The sequence below is a fragment of the Pleurodeles waltl genome, chromosome 6 (assembly GCF_031143425.1).
Source record: "Pleurodeles waltl isolate 20211129_DDA chromosome 6, aPleWal1.hap1.20221129, whole genome shotgun sequence".
NCBI lineage: Eukaryota > Metazoa > Chordata > Amphibia > Caudata > Salamandridae > Pleurodeles > Pleurodeles waltl.
In genome coordinates, this window is record NC_090445.1 from 180,733,366 (window position 1) to 180,755,109 (window position 21,744).

A 21,744-nucleotide genomic window follows, 5' to 3' on the forward strand; every position below is an offset into this window, starting at 1 on the left:
CGGGTAGGGGGTTGTGGGGGGTGAGGGGTATTGTGCTTGCTGTGGGTGGGGGGAGTTGTCTGCCAGGGCTTTCGTGGTGGTGCTAACACAGCGGAAACCCTGGTGAAAAGCCGGTTCATAATAGCACCGGCAGTCTTCATTAAACCACCGGGTCCGAGATGTTCATCTCAGGCCCAGCGGGTACAACTGCCCTAGCAGTCTGAGAACCCGCCACACTCATAATGCAGCGGTCTTCACTGCCAGCCCGTCAGCGGCCACCGTGCCCCTCATGGTCAGAAGACCGCCAGGGTCATAATGAGGGCCATTATCTCATTTTGATATTGTATGTACAGAGCCAGTTTCCTACAGTATATGTGTGCTTGGTAAAGGTACAGTACAGTGATAGAGCAGTGCTGTGAAGTACATGCATGGTGGTGTTTGCATGTACTGGGTGGATGTATACTTGCAAGGGATACATTACATGAGAGATGCTGTGCTGTGTGTTGCCAGTGAACAGTGCTGGGTGTATGTGTGCTTGCGAGATGTGTACTACATGAAGTGTGCACTTAGTGAGTGTGTGTTTGCAAATAGCACACCATAGTGCAACACAGAGAAGGTACAATACTGAACCGTGCACACATATCTAATGTGTTTGTCGAATGTATGTTTGTTGATACAAAACATGGAGGTTCCAGTGCTGGCCAGTATGTGTGCTCTGTATGTAAACTGAGTGCAAGTGTGCCTGCAATGGTACATTACATAGCGGACTCTCTGTTCTATTTTGGGAATCCCAGGCTTGCCTGGTGAAGCCATGAGGAGTAGAGGAATCCCCCTAGTTAGATTTGTATATTGCTTCTTTATTGTGAGCTGGGTGGGACACACTGGAGGAAGAGAGAGACAGAGATTCCTCCTCCGCACTTCAAAAGGGTGCTCTTTGGTTCAGTGATAGATTGCAAGGAAAGGGCCTGGACACCTCAGGAAGGAGATAGGACTCATAATGGAATCATAAAGAGGGGGCTGGGAGCCCAGGATTAACCTTTTGATGCACATACCACTGTGTTAAACTTTCAGGTGTGAACTCCAGTCACTCTCTGTGATGGACAGCATTTCAAGAGGAAATAAGAGGACGACAAAAGTATACACTTCAAAAGAAGAAGAAACCCAACATAAAACTTCATGGACTCAGACCCTAAATCACATTTGGCGTCTGGAAATGGAGTATCAAAATGGGAGGTTGAGACCCTGAAATTGGTCATCTGCCAAGCAGCTGGTGGACCAGTGTGAGAAGGGGAAGCTGTGCTAGACTTCTGCCTATAACCAGCACTGGGGGCCACGGCCTGCTAGTCTCCCTTCTGGGTGTTGGAACATCACCTAGGGAAACCAAGACCACCTGCCCTGGAGCAGCAGCCCCTGCCTGCTTGCTAAGATCAATGTGCCCTTTGTGGAATAGGAGAGCGTTGGAAGGAGATCCAGTGGGGAGCCCTACCGCAAATAATCCCTGTGCGAGGTATAGGGATACGGCTGTGCACTGATAGGGTCACTGGTCATATGCAGAATTAATTTGGTGACCCTCGTATGCTTGGCGAGGGTCACCGTGGACCAAGCCGTGCATCAAGCGGTATGCAGGGAGCGCCAAGCCTGTACTACTTCGTTGCAGTGACCCGTATGCCAGAGGGAGCTACTATTAATTGTGTGACTAGCACGTCAGGTCTTGTGAACACCTTTGCGACCATGCCGTATGCTAGTAGGGGGCGCATTGGTGTGGGTGATTGCACTAAAGGATCCTCCGTTGAGTCCAGGGTGGTGTGGCAATCCCAAATGCCATGAGGAGCTGCCAGAACTAAGTTGCCAAAGAGTTTGGGTGTTGCCCCGCATAAGAGTAAGGCTCCGTCCAGTGAGTTGAACCCTGCGCAACGCGATCTGCCCTTAATCAACCTCCAAGGGCCTTGGAAGACGCAGAGGAAGATGTTGCACCCTTGCTGGGCTCCTGCCAGAAGCTTGAAGACTAATCCCACCTCCATGTGGGAAAGACTGACTTACCACATCTATACAGACTGCATCCGTCTCCAATCAGTGGTGAAAGCCAGAAGTGCCACTCAGGCCGGAGTCTGTGCCTGCCGGGTACTGCCGTGTGTACTACGAGCAGTCAAACTTTACTGAACAGGGTCAGAGCTTGCCCAGGCCTGCTGTCAGGTCAAGCTGAGCGCTTCTGTGCTGCAAGAGTGGATGGGACTTGAATAAGGCATTCTGGGCCCCAGGGGACTCTGCTGAAGGTGCTGCAGCACCATAGACACTTTTGACTAACTCCTGAGAGTCAAAGGGGAACTCTCGGGTACATCCTACTAGTGAGCATTCCTTGGTTGTGGCCACCAGTGACTGGGTAATAACCTCAACCACATTACAAGGAAGAGGGTGGGTCAAGGATTTAATTAACATTACTGTGTGTGCTTTGAGTTCTGAGTCGTGTTCAGTAATCTGTATTTTCACTGCCCCCCCCCCCCCTCAGGGGACATTTGACTGGTCGTCCACAGCTACCACTGAGACTCAGATGCAGAAGGGGTACTTGGCCCATTTCCTCAAGATCCACAGTAGGCTGGGCCCAGGGATATCAGGAGTAAAAAGCCTCAACCACCACGCTTGGGCCCAGTAGCCACTGCATGCCCCGTGGCCCTCTGAAAGGGTTTCTGACTACATAGGATATATTCTTTAGATAATAATGTGCTTGATATTTTTAGGTGAGGGAAACATTTAAAAATTGGGGCGGTTTTAATTACAAATGCTGTTGGTTATATATTGAGGAGCTGATTATCTTCATTGCCTTTGCTGTCTCACGGTGTTTATTGTTACCATAAACAGCATAGCAACATTTTCTATAACATATGTAAAAGCAGCAGCAGTGCAACTAAAGAACTACTTAGATGAAATGTCAGTAAATCAATCTCTTTGTATCTCTCCAAGTGCACCTTCTTTCCCCTCTAAATGTGCATCACTCTTCACCCAAAACGTCTTTGTTCTTTCTATGTTCCTGATAAATGACCAACCATCCAGCAAAAGCCCTAATAGTTTCTATTTTCTCTCTAAACTAATTGTTGATTATCCCCCACTTTTCTTTGTCTTCATGCACATTCACTAGCTTCACAACAATTTCCAGGATTAGCTATCTTTTATAGTCACTATTTTATTACACCAATTTTGATTAGCATGGACGGGAAAGAGCCACTGAAGTAAGATAATGAATTATTTTCCTGTTGCAACTTTGTTTAGCATTTTGCCCTTTATATATATAATTGACAGCAGCTTAAACTAATGTGACAAGTGGTGTAGGTTATAGCACTCCACCAGCAGTGATTATCTTACATCTGTCTTTTCTGTCCAGTGACGATACAGCTGTAAAGTCCTGTGGTAAGTGACTGCCCATTTACCATAATGGGCAGTGTTGTGCTAGTCACTCCTTCCATTGTTAACAAATCTGTGAATTGTAGGCATAAATAATTTAAGTTGAACAACTAGGATTAAGTCACATGATTATGATGATTGGTAACCAGAAAGCATATGATACATGTTGTTTGCTCTCATATCAGTACATTTATATCTATTATATGTACAGATGTAGCTATTATATCCAAGACGTGGACATTTAATTGCCTTGTTAGTGTGTGTGTGTGTGTGTGTGTATATAAATATCTATATATATATATATATATATATATGTTCGGTGGCATGTGTAGCTGCAGATACACATGCTGTGCATTATGCTTCTGCCATTTAGTGTTGGGCTCGGAGTGTTACAAGTTGTTATTCTTCAAAGAAACGTTTTCGAGTCACGGGATCGAGTGTGGCAAAAAGAGATAATTCTAATGCTCTATTTTGTGGTAGTGTGGTCGAGCAGTAGGCTTATCAGAGGGTAGTGTTAAGCATTTGTTGTACACACACAGGCAATAAATGAGGAACACACACTCAAAGACTTAATCCAGGCCAAAAGGTTTTTATATAGAAAAATATTTTTTCTTAGTTTATTTTAAGAACCACAGATTCAAGATTTACAAGTAATACTTCAAATGAAAGGTATTTCACTCAGGTTTTCTAGGAACTTTGAATAATCACAATAGCATGTACAGTTGTGACAAAAATGGCAATAAGCTATTTTAAAGGTGGACACTTCAAAAATCAACAGTTCCTGGGGGAGGTAAGTAAATGTTAAGTTCATAGGTAAGTAAAACACTTACAGGGTTCAAAGTTGGGTCCAAGGTAGCCCACCGTTGGGGGTTCAAGGCGACCCCAAAGTTACCACACCAGCAGCTCAGGGCCGGTCAGGTGCAGAGGTCAAAGAGGTGCCCAAAACACATAGGCTTCAATGGAGAACAGGGGTGCACCGGTTCCAGTCTGCCAGCAGGTAAGTACCCACGTCCTCAGAGGGCAGACCAGGGGGGTTTTGTAGGGCACCGGGGGGGACACAAGCAGGCACAGAAAGTACACCCTCAGGGGCAGAGGGGCGGCCGGGTGCAGAGTGCAAACAGGCGCCGGGTTTTGTATTGAAAGCAATGGGGAGACCCGGGGGGTCTCTTCAACGATGCAGGCAGGCACAGGGGGGCTCCTCAGGGTAGCCACCACCTGGGCTAAGCAGAGGGTCGCCTAGGGGTCGCTCCTGCACTAGAGTTCGGTTCATTCCGGTCCTGGGGGCTGCGGGTGCAGTGTTGGTTCCTGGCGTTGGGTCCCTTGTTACAGGCAGTTGAGGTCAGGGGGAGCCTCTGGATTTCCTCTGCAGGCGTCACTGTGGGGGCTCAGGGGGATAACTCTGGCTACTCACAGGCTCGCAGACGCCGGGGAGTCCTCCCTGTAGTGTTGGTTTTCCGCAGGTCGAGCCGGGGGCGTCGGGTGCAGAGTAGAAAGTCTCATGCTTCCGGCGGGAAACATGAAGTCCTTGAAGTTGTTTCTTTGTTGCAAGAAAGTTGCAGATGGTTGAACAGAGCCGCTGTTCACTGGAGTTTCTTGGTCCTTGGGTGCAGGGCAGTCCTCTGAGGCTTCAGAGGTCGCTGGTTCCTGTTGGATGCGTCGCTGTAGCAGTTTTCTTTGAAGTTGGGAGACAGGCCAGTAGGGCTGGGGCCAAAGCAGTTGTTGTCTCCGTCTTCACTGCAGGGCTTCAGGTCAGCAGTCCTTCTTCTTCTTTAGGTTGCAGGAATCTAGTTTCCTATGTTCTGGGGTGCCCCTAAATACTGAATTTAGGTGTGTGTTTAGGTCTGGGAGGGCAGTAGCCAATGGCTACTGTCCTTGAGGGTGGCTACACCCTCTTTGTGCCTCCTCCCTGTAGGGAGGGGGGCACATCCCTAATCTTATTGGGGGAATCCTCCTTCTACAAGATGGAGGATTTCTAAAAGTAAGGGTCACCTCAGCTCAGGACACCTTAAGGGCTGTCCTGACTGGTGGGTGACTCCTCCTTGTTTTTCTCATTATCTCCTCCAGCCTTGCCGCCAAAAGTGGGGGCAGTGGCCGGAGGGCATCTCTACTAGCTGGGATGCCCTGTGGCGCTGTAACAAAGGGGGTGAGCCTTTGAGGCTCACCGCCAGGTGTTACAGTTCCTGCAGGGGGAGGTGAGAAGCACCTCCACCTAGTACAGGCTGTGTTCCTGGCCACAGAGTGACAAAGGCACTCTCCCCATGTTGCCAGCAACATGTCTGGTGTGTGGCAGGCTGGCAAAAACTAGTCAGCCTACACTGGAAGTCGGGTATGTTTTCAGGGGGCATCTCTAAGATGCCCTCTGGGTGTATTTTACAGAAAATTGCACACTGGCTTCAGTGTGCATTTATTGTGCTGAGACGTTTGATACCAAACTTCCCAGTTTTCAGTGTAGCCATTATGGAACTGTGGAGTCGTGTTTGACAAACTCCCAGACCATATACTCTTATGGCTACCCTGCACTTACAATGTCTAAGGTTTTGCTTAGACACTGTAGGGGCATATTACTCATGCACATATGCCCTCACCAGTGGTATAGTGCACCCTGCCTTAGGGCTGTAAGCCCTGCTAGAGGGGTGACTTACTTATGCCACAGGCAGTGTGAGGTTGGCATGGCACTCTGAGGGGAGTGCCATGTCGACTTAGTCATTTTCTCCCCGCCAGCACACACAAGCTGTGAGGCAGTGAGCATGTGCTGAGTGAGGGGTCCCCAGGGTGGCATAGGACATGCTGCAGCCCTTAGGGACCTTCCCTGGCATCAGGGCCCTTGGTACCAGGGGTACCAGTTACAAGGGACTTACCTGAGTGCCAGGGTTGTACCAATTGTGGAGACAAAGGTACAGTTTAGGGAAAGAACACTGATGCCCAGGCCTGGTTAGCAGGGTCCCAGCACACTTTGAAATCATAACTTAGCATCAGCAAAGGCAGAAAGTCAGGGGGGAACCATGCCAAGGAGGCATTTCCTTACACAGGGGCAATGCTCTATGGATCAGTTGGCCAGGGAAATTTGCTTATGCTTGTCCCCCTCTCCCACTCATTCCGTTTGTAGTCAACAAATTGTGTCAAAACACACTCAATATGATATTCATAGCACCAACGTGAGCCTGTCAACCGTGGTACACAACATTGTTAGACATTTCAGTAGTACCACACTCCAAACTCCCAGACCAGACCTGTTGACACAAAATAAAGGACAAATCCCAACGCACTCAATCTGGCGATTTGGCTCCTGAGGTCATAGAGTTTGGATATTTACTACTACCATCAGAATGTATGGAAGATATCAAGCAAGCAAGAAAACCCATTACTAGACAGTGCAATGCTAACAAATGGAAAAGATTTGTATATTATTGTCAATCTAAACAGATTGACCCTCTTACAGCATCAATACAAGATATTGTATGCTATTTACTCCATTTATAAAAATCACATTTAGCATTCTCTTCCATAAAAATACATATTACTGCAATTTCAGCATATTTACAAAATGTACCGCACAGCTCCTTATTTAGAGTTCCTGTAATTAAAGCTATCATGGAAGGCTTAAAACACATTATTCCACCCAGGACACTGCCAGTTCCCTCTTGGAATGTAAACATAGTGCTTACGCGACTTATGGGGCCACCATTTGAACCTATGCACTCATGCCAAATGCTTATCATGGAAGGTTGCCTTCCTAGTCACAATTATGTCATTGCGAAGACTCCGTGAAATTCAAGCATTCACTTTTGAAGAACTGTTCATACAAGTACACAAGCATAAAGTTGTACTAAGACCAAACCCCAAATTTCTTCCAAAGGTAGCATCGCCTTTCCATATAAATCGGTGTAACTACCAGTCTTCTTCCCACAGCCAGATTCCGTGGCAGAAAGAGCTCATACATTAGACATTAAAAGAGCACTAATGTACTATATAGACAGAACAAAACCATTCAGAAAAACCAAACGGCTGTTTGTATCTTTTCAAAAGCCTCATACAGGTAACCCCATTTCGAAACAAGGATTAGCAAAATGGATTGTAAGATGCATACAAACATGCTGCATTAAAGCCAAAAGACAACTTTTAGTTACTCCTAAAGCACATTCTACAAGGAAAAAAGGTGCTACAATGGCTTTTCTAGGAAATATACCAATGGCTGAAATATGTTAAGCAGCTACTTGGTCAACACCACATACATTCACTAAACACTACTGTGTAGATGTTTTAGCAACAGAACAAGCCACAGAGGGTCAAGCTGTCCTCAGAACATTGTTTCAAATAACTTCAACTCCTACAGGCTAACCACTGCTTTTATGGGAGGACAAACTGCTTTGTAGTCTATGCACAGCATGTGTATCTGCAGCTACAAATGCCACCAAACGGAAAATGTCACTTACCCAGTGTACATCTGTTCGTGGCATGTTCCGCTGCAGATTCACATGCACCCTCCCACCTCCCCGGGAGCCTGTAGTCGTGTAAGTTGACAACACTTGTACATATATATATATATATATATATATATATATATATATATATATATATATATATATATATATATAGAGAGAGAGAGATTTGCATTAGCATGGACATCTCTTTTCTTTATCACCTCTATACTCTATCACTCCTACCTTACCCTCTGCGGGAAAACAATCTAACATGGAGTCGATGCCCATGCGCAATGGAGACGAAGAGGAGGAGTCACTCGATCCCGTGACTCGAAAACATTTCTTCAAAGAAAAACTTCTTGTAACACTCCGAGTCCAACACTAGATGGCAGAAGCATAATGCACAGCATGTGAATCTGCAGCGGAACATACCACGAACAGATGTACACTGGGTAAGTGACATTTTTCATATATATATATTCGATGGTATGTGTAGCTGCAGATACACATGCTTTGCATAAGTTCGCCATCTAGTGTTGGGCTCGGAGTGTTACAAGTTGTTTTTCTTTTCGAGTCACGAGAGCGAGTGACTCCTCCTCTCAGTGATAGCGCACAAGGGCATGGAGTCCTTTGTTAGATTGTGTTTTTCCGCCGTCTGGTTCGGACGTGTTGCCTCTCGCTACGGTAAATCTCGGTTCGGTACTATGTGAACTTCTCTATCTTTCCTTTACACATTGGTATCTTTTTTCAAACGCGTTTTCCTTACTACACTTGATCCGAATGTAGCGTTGAGATCTATTAAACGCCCATTTGGGCATCCGCACCCTTCTCTGGCCTACTGCGTCACAGGCTCATGGATCTGTTTCGATTATGCCCTCGGTACCACGCTAAGTTCCCCTACACTGACCAGCACTTGGTGTGTAACCTCTGCCTCTCTCCGGACCACAAGAAAGAAACCTGCGAGGCGTGCCGATCCTTCCGCTCCAAGAAGACACTACGGGGTCGGAGAGAACGACGGCTGGAGATGGCATCGAAGTCGACCGACCAAACGTCTAACATTTTCAGTGAGGAACAGACGCAGACTGTGGCTTCCATCGCAGACTCCGACTCCGACCGTGACTCAGATGGGGACAGCCAAGTTATTCCTGTGGTGCAGTACATGAGTACGCCAGCCCCTTCCCATCACCAAATCATCCCAAAAAGTCAATACAAATGGTCGTGGGACCACCACTGCTTACCGGCCATGGTCGGGCCCAAAAATTACATCTCGATGACAGGCCCTCGGGTTCGGCGTCAAAGAAAACCAAAATGCATTCGACCAAACAGACTGCCCCGCCTGTTTCGGGACGAGTCACAAGATCGGGGCTTCTGCTTTGGAACCAAAACATTTGCAAAACACCTAGTAGCTGAAAAAACTCCCAAATGCTTTACACATTTTCAGCCTGATTAAAGCAGACAGTCACCACGCTTTCGGAGCACACAACTATGGGAAGCAAATATGTTCCATCTACAGAGGAATCAGCAGAAATTAAACCCATTCTTGAAGTAATGGACCATAAACAACGGAAAATACAGATTCAAAAAGACGTGGGGAAAATTATTGTCTCTCCTCCTTCAATAACAAAGAGGAGGCTGTCTTTCCAAGAAAGTTTGGAACCTGGGCCTTCACCGGCAAAAATATTTAATCAAGAGAAACCAAAGACAGTACACCTGTCTTCTCCACCACATTCTCCTTTGCTTCCCACTTCTCCACCACACCAACTCATTCTCCACCACCACCTTCACCTACACAGTATTCTATGCAATCTCCTGTCTCTTCACATGGGGATTATATGAGCGACGATACTTAAAATGTAGACCCATGGGATGTATATGATTACGACCCTTATCTCATCTAATGACCCTGATCTGTATCCCACTAAGCCATCTCCACCAGAAGACACCACAGCCTATAATCAGGTAATTGCTAGAGCAGCCACATACCACAATTTGCAGCTGCACTCTGAACTCATAGAGGATGACTTTCTATTCAACACTCTGTCCTCTACACATAAGCAGTACCAATTTTTGCCAATGCTACCAGGCATGCTAAAACATGCTGATGATTTTTTTAAAGAACCAGCAAAGGCGAGTGTACTCACACCGAGGGTGGACAAAAAATATAAGGCTGCACCATCAGATCCACTCTTCAGAACACAACAATTGCCACCTGATTCCATTGTTGTCAGTGCAGCTAGAAAGAGGGCAGTCAGTCAGTTCACAATGGATGCACCTCCCCCTGATAAAGAAAGCCGTAAATTCGATGCAGCAAGCATAAGAGTGGCAACTCAAGCTGCAAATTAGTGGAGAATTGCCATCTCCCAAGCTCTTTTAGCCAGGTACGAGAGGGCCCATTGGGACGAGATGCAGGGGTTCCTCCTATATCTCCTCCAGAAAACCAAAAGAGGGCACAGCAGGAAATAGCAGAAGGACAAGCTATTGCCAACAATCAAATTAGATCCGCTCTAGATGCAGCAGACGCCACAGTTAGGGGTATAAATACTAGTGTTATAATAAGGAGGCTTGCTTGGTTGCGGTCCTCAGGATTCAAACTTGAGATACAGCAAGCGGTCCTTAATATGCCGTTTAACAAACAGTAGCTATTTGGGCCGGAGGACGATACCACTATTGAAAAATTAAACAAGCATTTACAATGCAACTGGTCTTGCATTTGCTTGAGCTAGAGCAATTAGCATTGTAAACTCCTAACCAGACTTTTCTTGCCACATACATTTAAAATAAAAATAAAACAGTTTCACATAATTAACCGGACTTTTCTTGCCATATAAACTGAAAAGTAAAAGTTTCACATAAGCGAGCTGACGGCTGCCATCAGTGCAAAGCAGACACTCAAAGGGAAATAAAAGTTCATTCGTAGTGAAACCTATTGGCAAAAGTGCAACCTATTGGCAAAAGTGCAATTATCCATGCAACCGGCAAAAGTGCAGTTATCTACGTAACCGGCAAAAGTGCAATTAACTGTGTAACAGGGTCGATGTCATGCAAAGCGCTCAACTTCTGCCCAGGGAGATCGCGCTGCGAAAAAAGAGAAAAAGTAGTCCAGAAACCGGACCAAAAACGTGGCGCCTCACAGGTTTTCAGTACTTGGTCACTGTGTTTGAGGAGGGCTAAACACCGGAAAGGGCATGACTTATGCATGCCTTTCACTAATAAAAGCAAGCAGATTTTAAAAGGCAAGCTCATGAACCTACAGCTACACATGCCATTGAACGGTAAATGTCACTTACCCAGTGTACATCTGTTCGTGGCATGAAGTACTTTCTTTATGTAAATGTGTATATACATTCCATGGACATGTTCTTTTCTTACTATATATATGTACATATACATTTCTTAACTCCTTACTTCCCCCTCCTGCGGGAAAACAATCTAACAAAGGACTCAATGCCAATGCGCTTTATCACTGAGAGGAGGAGTTAGTCAATCTCGTGACTTGAAAAAGCTTCTTCTGGCTCTGTATATACGATATCAAAGTGAGATATGTGCACAGAGTCCAGGAGTTCCCCAGAGGCTAAAATAGATAATACTAATGCTCTCTTTTGTGGTGGTGTGATCCAGCAATTAGGCTTATCAGAGGGTAGTGCAAAGCATTTGTTCTACACAGACAGAAAATAGAAGAAGCACACACTCAATGACTTAACTCCAGGCCAATGGGTTTTATATAGCAAATAAATATATTTTCTTAATTTATTTTTAGAACCACAAAATTCAAATTGCAGGTAACTACCTTAAATGTTTCATATTTCACACAGGTATCAACAGTAATTTGAAATAGGTAAGTAATACAGTTTTTGATCGATTGCCAATAATCTGTTTTAAAAATGGACACAGTAGAATTTTCAGGAACAGTTCCTGTGGGGGAAGAAATGTTAGGCCGGTTTGCAGGTAAGTACAACACTTACAGTTTCAGTCTCTGGGTTTTAGGTAGTCCACCGTTTGGGGTTCACGTTAACCCCAACTACCCATCAGAAGCAAAATGGGATCGGCTGGTTGCAGAGGTCAAAGTTGAGCAAATTTAACGTGGGCTCCTATGGAGACAGGGGGTAATTGGAACCATGCCTGCCTGCAGGCAAGTACCCGCGGCTCGGAGGGCAGACCAGAGGGGATTAGAAGAGCACTGGAGGGACCACAAGTAGGCACTAAACACACACCCTTAGCGGCACAGGGGCAGCTGGGTGCAGGGTGCAAACAGGACGTCGGGTTTCCAATGCTGGTCAATGAGGAGACCCTGGGGGTCATTCAGAGGCTGCAGGTGAGGTCCAGGGGGGTGTCTCGGCCACCGGTCGGACAGAGAGGAGGGCTGCCTGCTGAACGTTGAAGCACCGGGGTTTGGTTTCTCCAAGGCCTGGGGGCGCGGGTGCAGTGTGTTCCTAGGCGTCGGATATTTTTGTCCTGAGCTTCACGGCCAGGGAGGTCCTGGGGACTCCCTCTGCAGGCTTCGTCGTGGAGGGGTGGAGAGGTAAACCAAGTGTGGGCACTTGCTCGCAATCGCCTGGGGACCCTCTCTTGCTGGGTGGACCGCCTGGACACGGGCCATGGGCGTTGTGTGGACAGAGGTCAAGACTCATGCATCCGGAGTGAGGTGGGAGTCCTTGGTTGTTCGTTTCTTTAGACAGAGCAGCTGTCCTCGGGGGTTCTTGGTCCTTTTGGGTGTAGGACAGTCATCTGGACTTGGGAAGAGGTCGCTGGTCCCACTGGACGCGCCACTGGTAGTTTGAAGTTTCTTTGAAGCAGGAGACAGGCTGGTAGGGCTGGGGCCAAAGCAGTTGTCGTCTTCCTTCTTCTCTGCTGGGGGTTTTCAGCTTAGCAGTCTTTCTTCTTCTTGTAGGTTGCCAGGAATCTGGTGAGCTGGGTTCAGCGAGGCCCTTAGATCTTAGATTTAGGGGTGTTTTAGGGGTCAGAGGGCAGTAGCCAATGACTACTGTCGCTGGGGGAGGCTACACCCCTCTTGTGTCCACTCCCTTTGGGGAAGGGGGCACATTCCTATCCCGGTTGGTCCCTGTCCTCCAAACCAAGATGGAGGATTCTGCAGGGAGGGGGCCACCTCAGCTCTGGACACCTTAAGGGTGGTCCTGGCTGGTGTGGTCACTTCTCTGTTTTTTCTAATTTTCCTGCCGTACTTGCCGCCAAAAGTGGGGCTTTGCCCGGGGTGGCGGTATCTCCACTAGCTGGAGTGCCCTGGGACACCTGTAACCCGAGGCATGAGCCTTTGAGGATCACCGCCAGGTGTTACAGTTCCTGTAGAGGGGAGGTGTGAAGCACCTCCACCCAGGACAGGCTTTGTTTCTGCCCACAGAGTGCACAAAGGCACTCACCCCTTGTGGTCAGAAATGTCTGACAGTGGCAGGCTGGCACAGACTGGCCAGTCCTACACTAGCAGTTTGGCTAACATATAGGGAGCATCTCTAAGATGCCCTTTGTGTGCATTTTTCAATAAATCCTACACTGGCATCAGTGTGGGTTTATTGTGCTGAGAAGTGTGTGGGCATGGCACCCTGAGATGAGTGCCATGTCGATTTGTCTTTTCTCCCCACCAGGACACACAAGCTGCAAGGCAGTGTGCATGTGCTGAGTGAGGGGTCCCCTGGGTTGGCATAATAGATGCTGTAGCCCTTGGAGACCTTCCCTGGCAGCAGGGCCCTTGGTACCAGGGGTAACTTTTACGAGGGACTTAGCTGTGTGCCAGGGCTGTGCCAATTGTGGAAACAAAGGGAAAGTTTTAGGAAAAGAAAACTGGTGCTGGGGCCTGGTTAGCAGGGTCCCAGCACACTTTCAGTCAAAGTTGGCATCAACACTAGGCAAAAAGTGGTTGGGGTAACCATGCCAATAGTGGCACTTTCCTACAAAAGAACAACAACTTGTAACACTCTGAGCCCAACACTAGATGACAAACTTATGCAAAGCATGTGAATCTGCAGCACTACATGCCACGAACAGATGTACATTGGGTAAGTGACATTTTCCACATATACTAGTCTATGCACAGCATGTGTATCTGCAGCTACACATGCCATCGAACGGAAAATGTCACTTACCCAGTGTACATCTGTTCGTGGCATTAGTCGCTGCAGATTCACATGCGCCCACCCACCTCCCCGGGAGCCTGTAGCCGTTTAGAAGTTGATCTTGAACATCTGTATATTTGTAAATATATTACTTTAAACTACATTATGTACATTACTCCATTGCATGGGCACTATTACTAGCATACACATCTCCTACCTCACCCTCTGTGGGAGAAAACAATCTAAGATGGAGTCGACGCCCATGCGCAATGGAGTCGAAATGGGAGGAGTCCCTCGGTCTCGTGACTCGAAAAGACTTCTTCGAAGAAAAACAACTTTTAACACTCCGAGCCCAACACCAGATGGCTATATATATATAATATTAATCTTTTTAAAGTGACATTATTGTTAGCTGTCTGGATATCTCAATGTGCGTTCCTTTTGGAATAATAGATCTACAACTGTTCTTTAGTAATGTAGAGATTGTATTTCTACTCACTGTTTTATCTCTGGACTGTACCTATTTTTTCTTTTTATTTAGATAAAATGGAAATGCCCAGTGGGTCGAATGGCAATGACAAACACAGTAATAGCCACGCTGAAGACATAGATGATGGTGATGATAATACTAAGGATGAAGTGCAAAGTCAGGGTTCGTCTGCCTCTTCTGAAGATTATTTCATCATACTTCCAGAATGCTTTGACACCAGCCGTCCCTTAGCAGAGTCCATGTACAGCTCTGCCATGTCTCAGTCTGAGATAGAAAAAGGAGAGACTGGAAAAGATTTAACAGATGATGATAAAAGTGAGACTCGATTACAGATGCATAATATCAACGATATTCTTACTACTTCCCAGACTCTGGACGCAATACCTTTAATGCCACAAGTGGTCCGCCTTCCGCCACAGCTTCAGAGGTATGCCTCGCCTTAAATCTACTTGCATACTTAATATTGCTTGTGGAAGTTTCATGGGTTCCTTGTTTATTGTGATGTTGTTAAAACACACACATATATACATTTATATATATATATATATTTACTTCAACGAAGATTGAATAAGCACTGTGATTTTAAAAATGCTTATTTTTAGGGACTGCAGAGAGGTTCTTAATAACATTGTTGGTAATCTTTTTCCAGATTGGAGCTCATTAGATCCATGTACATTTCTATATATTTTGATGCTACATAGATTAGAATAAAAAAAAAAAATTTGAATGAAGTGAGTTTTTTTCTGGTTGTTCTTTCCTGTTGATGAGCGTATTCCTTTTGGAACAAGTATGTAGGTTTTATCAGTTGGCCAAGCTTTCTTGAATGTTCCCTAGAAGTGAGCACGTCTTAAGACCACTACCAACACTAATGCCATATTTCCATGTAAATCAGACACTGACATTTTTAACATCTATGCCAGGGGGACAAGGGAGACCAACCGCTCTGTGACCCTGCAGTCCCTAGAGACCAAACTGGGCAAAATACCCTCCAAACATGCCCTTATTGTAGCGGGGGACTTTAATACTACCTTTGAACCCCTTGGTCTGGACCATATGGGTGATCTCAGGATAGAAGATAACATTTGGCACATACCAAGGTTGGGGCTCCCCACATTAAGAAGTGGCACTAGGCTGCCCTTCAACTTAATGCCCTGACCCTCAGCCAAGGTCTGAGGGCTGTAAATGGAAGAACCAAATCAGATAAGCATGCCACCCACACGTTCACTGGTTCACAGGGAAAGAGCTGCATCGACTATATATTGATGGACCTTAGATATTGGCACTTGGTTGATGACATGGTAGTCCAGACCTGAACGGACAGTGACCACAATCCACTCTGTCTCAGTTTAGAGTCACCATGGGGCAGGGCGCTCCCAGCAACAACCACTACTAAGGTAGCCAAAGTGGTTCAGGCTGAGAACAACAGACAGCAACTTAGATGGAACAAGGTGATCCTGCGAGACAACATTCTCTCTTCCATCGATTTGGACCTGACACTTTGTGTATCATTGATATCTACGATGGTAGAGGATGTGGGAAGCTGTTCCTCCCTAATCGATGTTCACACTGAGTTTTTCCAAAAGATTGGAACAGCTCTTATCCCTGCCAGCTGCTCACAATTCCGGCAGTGCTTCTCCCCGCGAGGGGGTTAATTGGTACAATCGGGACTGCCGGCTGGCACGAACAAGGCTAATTAGCGCAATCAAACATAAGGATGTCGCCTGAGTTAGGTCTCTGCGGAACCAGTATAGACAGACGCGCAGAACAAGGCCAGGAAGGACTGGGCGGAGGAAAGATGGAGCCTCCTGAGGGCTGCATGTGAACGCGGGGACTCCAGATCTTTTTGGGCCATAACAAGCAAAAGAAACCTAAAGGGAGCCCCTGCAATTGGCACTAACATCCTGCCCTCAGATTGGTTCCGCCATTTCAACTCCCTCTATAATGTCAAAAGCCAACTCGTAACCATCTCAGCCCAACCCCAGCTGAGTATCATCTATGGGGTTTGTCTGTTCAACTTGGGAGACATCCGAGAAGCAATTGACAACATAGTTCAATTAAAAGCTGCTGGCCCTGATGGCATCCCTGGAGACCTCTTCCTTTACAAATCGACAAATGGGCCGAGTACATTCTCCTTCTATCCAATGCAATTGTCAGGGGAGCTCCCATTCCTGTGTCCTGGTGGGGTGCCGAGGTAATACCCATTTACAAGAAAGGCGACAGGTCCCTACCCGCCAACTATAGGCCAATTAGCCTTATAGATACAGTACAAAAGTTATTCTGTCATGCACTACAATCGAAAATATAAGATTGGATCAATGAGAAAGGCATTTTATCACCACTTTAGCCTAGCTTTAGGTCCAAAACAAGCACCATAGATCAGGTGTTCAGGTTTCTGCTCTTGTATTGGAAGGTCGTAGTGATAGGGAAGGGGAGTCTCTATGTTGCCTTCATGGACCTTAAATCAGCATTCGATCTGGTCCCTAGAGGTAAACTTTGGGAGGTCCTCAAGGAGATGGGTATGCCCCCAGGGCTTCTGACTACAACAATCCGACTACACTAGGCCAACTATGCAAAAACACGCCGGGGGAACCAGGGCGATCTCTCCGATCCGAGTAGTCAGGGGCGTTCGGCAGGGCTGCATACTAGCTCCCACTCTTTTTTCCCTTTATTTGAATCAGGTCATCGATCATGTCAGCTTGCAGCCCTCTGATGCACCAGCCCTAGGCAACAAAAAGATCACAACACTTCTGTTCGCAGATGACACCCTGACAGTATCCAAAACCCTGATGGGCCTCCAATCCTCGTTGAATCGATTTAATGACTTCTGCTCCACGAGAGGCCTAGAAATAAACACCTCTAAAACCAAGTTCATGGTCATGAACCCCCACAGGTCCCATAGGGGAACCATTTCCTAGGTGGGTCCAAACTAGAACTAGTCAACACCTTTGATTACCCGGGGATCAAACTATCAGACTCAATGTCCTGGAAAGCCCATGCCAACTCCATCATTACATTTTGGCCAGTTAGTGGGTGTCCTTTTAAGGGAGCACCATGCCTCATCATCACTACCAATAGCTGCTGCTCTCCACATCTATAACATTAAGGGCCATATGTACGAACACTTTTTTCCATAGACACAGAATGGGTAAAAACCTTTGATACATCTTGCCCTAAGTCCGGTAGCGAAGCTCTATACGGTGCTGAACTCTGGGGCTTCGAGGATGTAATGGAACTCACCCATATAGAGAATATGTTTATGAGAAAACTCATCTCTCTGCCCCCAAGCACCCCGCTTCTTCCTCTGCACATGGATCTGGCCCGAAAATCCCTAGGCGCTATAGTTGGTCTTAGGCCGCTGCTGTTCTGGAGGAGAATTGTGGCAACTCCCAAACCTTCTTCCAATGCCACCGCATTTAGGGAAGCTTGCTCTTTGGATACCTCCAACAAGATCAGGTGGATCCACTCAGTTAAGTCAGCATTGATTGCCATTGGGATGGGAAACTCGTGGAATTTTCCACACAGAGGGCCACTACCGACCAAAGAAAGAGTGAAGTCCTGCTATTGGGAGTGGGTATCCCAGTCCATATCTCGCTGGCTCTCACTCGCTCACTAGGGCGTCTATCTAGCGAGTTTCTGTACTTCAAATCTACTTGGTTGCTAGAACCTTACCTGGACTGCATTTGAGATCCGACCGATAGGAAGCTCTACCTGCATTTCAGATTTGGTTCCCTACCTCTTAATACCTTTACCAGCAGATGGCAAAACAAGACCCCAAGTAACAACTTATGCCCCTGCTGTACCCTGTACCAGGAGTCAACTGCCCATGTTTTCTTTGTTTGTCCATCCTACGCTCACCAACAAAGGAAATGGCTCACGCCAACTTGCAAACGGCTCGGGACCCGAGATCATGCTGTGGCCATGAGAATCTTAAAATCAGACTCCATTCCGCCCATTGCCATTGCAGGTTCCAAATTTCTCGGGTGAATGTGGCGCACCTGAAGGAAATCGACTAAGACAGTCTAGCCCCAAGTTTTTGTAGTTATACATGTCTATCTTTATCCCAATACTGTATCTTGGAACTGTGTTATGTCATATTCTTTTTATTGTACTGCATTTCATGCACTATTGTTTTTCTTATTTATTTCAACCCAACCTATTTTATGAATGCTAACCCATTATTTATTGTGGCGCTGTGCGACTTTTATGGCACTGGATGCCGAAATAAAGTTTTTATGATGATGTAAGTCAGACATTGGTATTACTGCTATTCTTCCCTAAAATGTAAAAGTGAAGCTTATATCCATCAAATGGAATATTAACTAGATGGAGCTGTTTTGTGTCATTTGAAGAAGCTGGTGGAGGGGTCAACACCTTTGCCAGTGCTGGTGTTGCAAGGTAGATTATGACATGCATCAAATTCTGCAACTACATATGGACAGTCCTGAGACAGACCAATATTCATGTGCAACATAACTCTGTGGAAGTTTCATAAATCAGTTTCATTACTCACACATTTTCCAAGCATTACTGTTTTAACAGATGCCTGGGTGAAGCAGATTAGGTTATGAAGTTTGTTTCAGACTGCCCCCAAATTCTAATCCACCTCTCTAACAGAAACGGTATGTCAATTCATAACCAATTCACACTGCAAACAAAATTTCTAACTTGATTCCTGTTATGTTTGCCCGTGGTTAGAGGTTAAAGAGATGACGATTAGTTGAATAACTCACACAGTGACTTAACAACATTCTGAAGAGAGCACAACAAGGGTGGCAGTGTACTTATTTAATTATAGGTTTGTTAAAGTGCTTAGATCGCAAGCTGCTGTCTTCAACAGCTAGGAAGGGGAAAGTAAAAGACTTGAGCAGATTGGTTTGGAGGAAATGATGAGAATCACACAGGAACCCAAGTATTTAAGTTTGCTTGACGTCCAGGGAATCTAGGACATACAAGAAACCTAGTAGCTAGGTTGTGATGACTTTTTCAAACCTTGAACAAATATTTTCTATTAGTAAGGGTTTGAAAAATATTTTCTATCGTTTAAGGCTGAGGCAAGGAATCCCAGAGGGAGGAGTGCTTGACATGGAAGAATTTGCCAACTTATCATGCATTCTTTGTTATTGAAAGACCATTTGCTTTTCAGAGGATCTCGAAATCCTTGATTAGAGATATTGGTGAGTTAACCTGATGCACAGCCATGAACAAATAGTGCATAATCTACTATTTCGTAATGCACTAAGGTTGTGAGGTTCAGGTTGATCCTATAATAAGGGTATACTTAATATTGGCAACAAACATGGCTATTTTACTGTGTACTAGTCTTCTATGATGAATAAACTGGTTTCATGCAAAAGATGGTAGGATTATACAAAGCACAAGACTGTAACAGATATTTACTTACAAAACCACACTGATATTTTGTTTTGACTTTTGTTTTCCAAATGCAACCAGTTATCGTTTTCATGATTGATATGACATCTCCTAGATGGTCTGTTAATATATTATACCTTTAAAAGTCTGTTTTTATTTCATTGACTTCCTTACTGTTTATTTTTCAATGATCGTGAAGTAACAAAGATGAGCAAAAGATTCTCTCTGTATGTACGTATGCGCTATTTCTATAGCGCAGACCTAACCAAAAGGCAGTAAATTGCTCTACATGATCAAAATCCATCATAATGTCAAGAGGTAGCTGTATAGTGGACAGTTTATGCACTAGGATATAGTGTTCTTTAAGGAGGTGCGTCCTCAGTTCCTTTCTAAAATGGAGCAGCGTTACAGAGGTCCTAGTGGGTGCAGGAATGTTTCTTCAAATCCTGGCTGCATAGTTGGAAAAGATCTGCTGCTTTTTGTGTGTTTTTTTATTATTATTATTCTTGGTCTGTAGTCTGATGGTGTCCTGGCTGCAGCTGGGCCAATGACCACCAGAGACGTGAGCTTGTCTTTCAGGTGAGGGTCCTGGTCCTGATGGCATTATAAATGAAGCTTCTTCTTTTGAAGAATGTGCGGGCCAGCGAGGGAAGCCATCCGGAGTCAGGGTGGATGATGTGATCATTATTCTTCCGAAAATCCACGACCAACCTACAATTCTACATAGCACACATATCAACTGTGTGGTTTCTGAAATCCCCCTTAATTTATTTTATTCGTATTGAAATTATTGAATTCTGCAATCTAAGATTTTATAATTTTATTGACTGTTACAATCAGCAATGATTACTTACAAACTGGATCCTTGATCAGCTGGGAAATAAAAGCCATACGTTCACTATGCTTAGCCAGAGAAGGTGTTTTAATATGTCAGCCATAGGATTGTGTAATCCTTCCTACCAATGACATAATCTCATTCTATTATTTGTTTATATTTTGCAAAGCACCATGTACTGCATTGAGTCACATTATATATGGCTTGTTGCATCGCTCCTTTTAAGTTGCATGCGGGGATTCTCCAGCCAAGTAAATTCCTTGACAAAGTATTTAATTGTCTAAATGCAACTTCTTGTTGCACTGTATGCTATGTAAAACTGTGATCAGTTAAATGTTCAGAACCGATTTCAGGAAGGAGAGGTGAGAATAATCGCAGTGAAGAATAAAGAATGATAAGAGGCCAAATAGAGCTCTGGATGTTTCGGCAGGCACTGAAGTAAGCAAGTCGTTGAGCCTGGCATACCCTATATGCAGTTTTATACAAGTTAAACTGGTTTGTTTATTTATGTGCTGCCTTTACTTGTGCTCAAGTTACATTACTAAACACTGAACCGGTGTTTGTTTGCTTCCCATTCTGTAGTACCAAACGTATTAGTAGGTCTATTTTGTTTATGTTTTATGTTTTAGTTTCTCCCTAGCCCCCCAAAACGTTTTTTAAATAAAGTCTTGTTATTGTATTTCATTGCAGGGAGCTGAAAGACGATAGGGGCCATTTCTTGGAGATAAATCAAACCATTTCTCTCTTGGGTCTGAAGTCTGACCACGTTAAAGTGACAGAATGAATGACCGTCTTTATAGAGCATTTAATTGTTATTGTCTTTATTAAAAACGTCCTTTATTATCATTAAGGCTCACGTGGACAAGTGGTACTTAATTTGATTTCTTTAAAATGCTGAGACATTTTGAGTATTTGTAGACATATTTGTGACTTGTGATGAGCAGAAATGAAGTTGCAACTATTATATTTCCAGATATAATTAAATGAAAAATCTGCACTCTTGTTCGGGTGCCTGGTGCACTCACGTATGTACTGAGTGGCCATTTTCACTGCATTCTTATTAGAATTTAGTTAAATATTGTGAATTTTACTAAAATGTAAACCTAAAGGTATTCAGGTATTTCAGATTTTAGTGCTCTCATTTAACTTGCTTGATTAAGAGCACTGGAAATTGAAGTCTTCCATAGC

At 45.1% G+C, this 21,744-nt stretch overlaps 1 protein-coding gene across 2 annotated transcripts in view; it reads left to right on the forward strand.

The window, feature by feature from the left end:
• Positions 1-21,744, forward strand: part of NBR1 (NBR1 autophagy cargo receptor) — a 751,844-nt gene that overhangs the window by 484,956 nt on the left and 245,144 nt on the right. For both annotated transcript variants that reach the window (XM_069237768.1, XM_069237769.1), the window contains exon 18: positions 14,403-14,778. In XM_069237768.1, the coding sequence (XP_069093869.1) occupies positions 14,403-14,778 (376 nt within the window). The remainder of the gene's footprint in view (positions 1-14,402; positions 14,779-21,744) is intronic.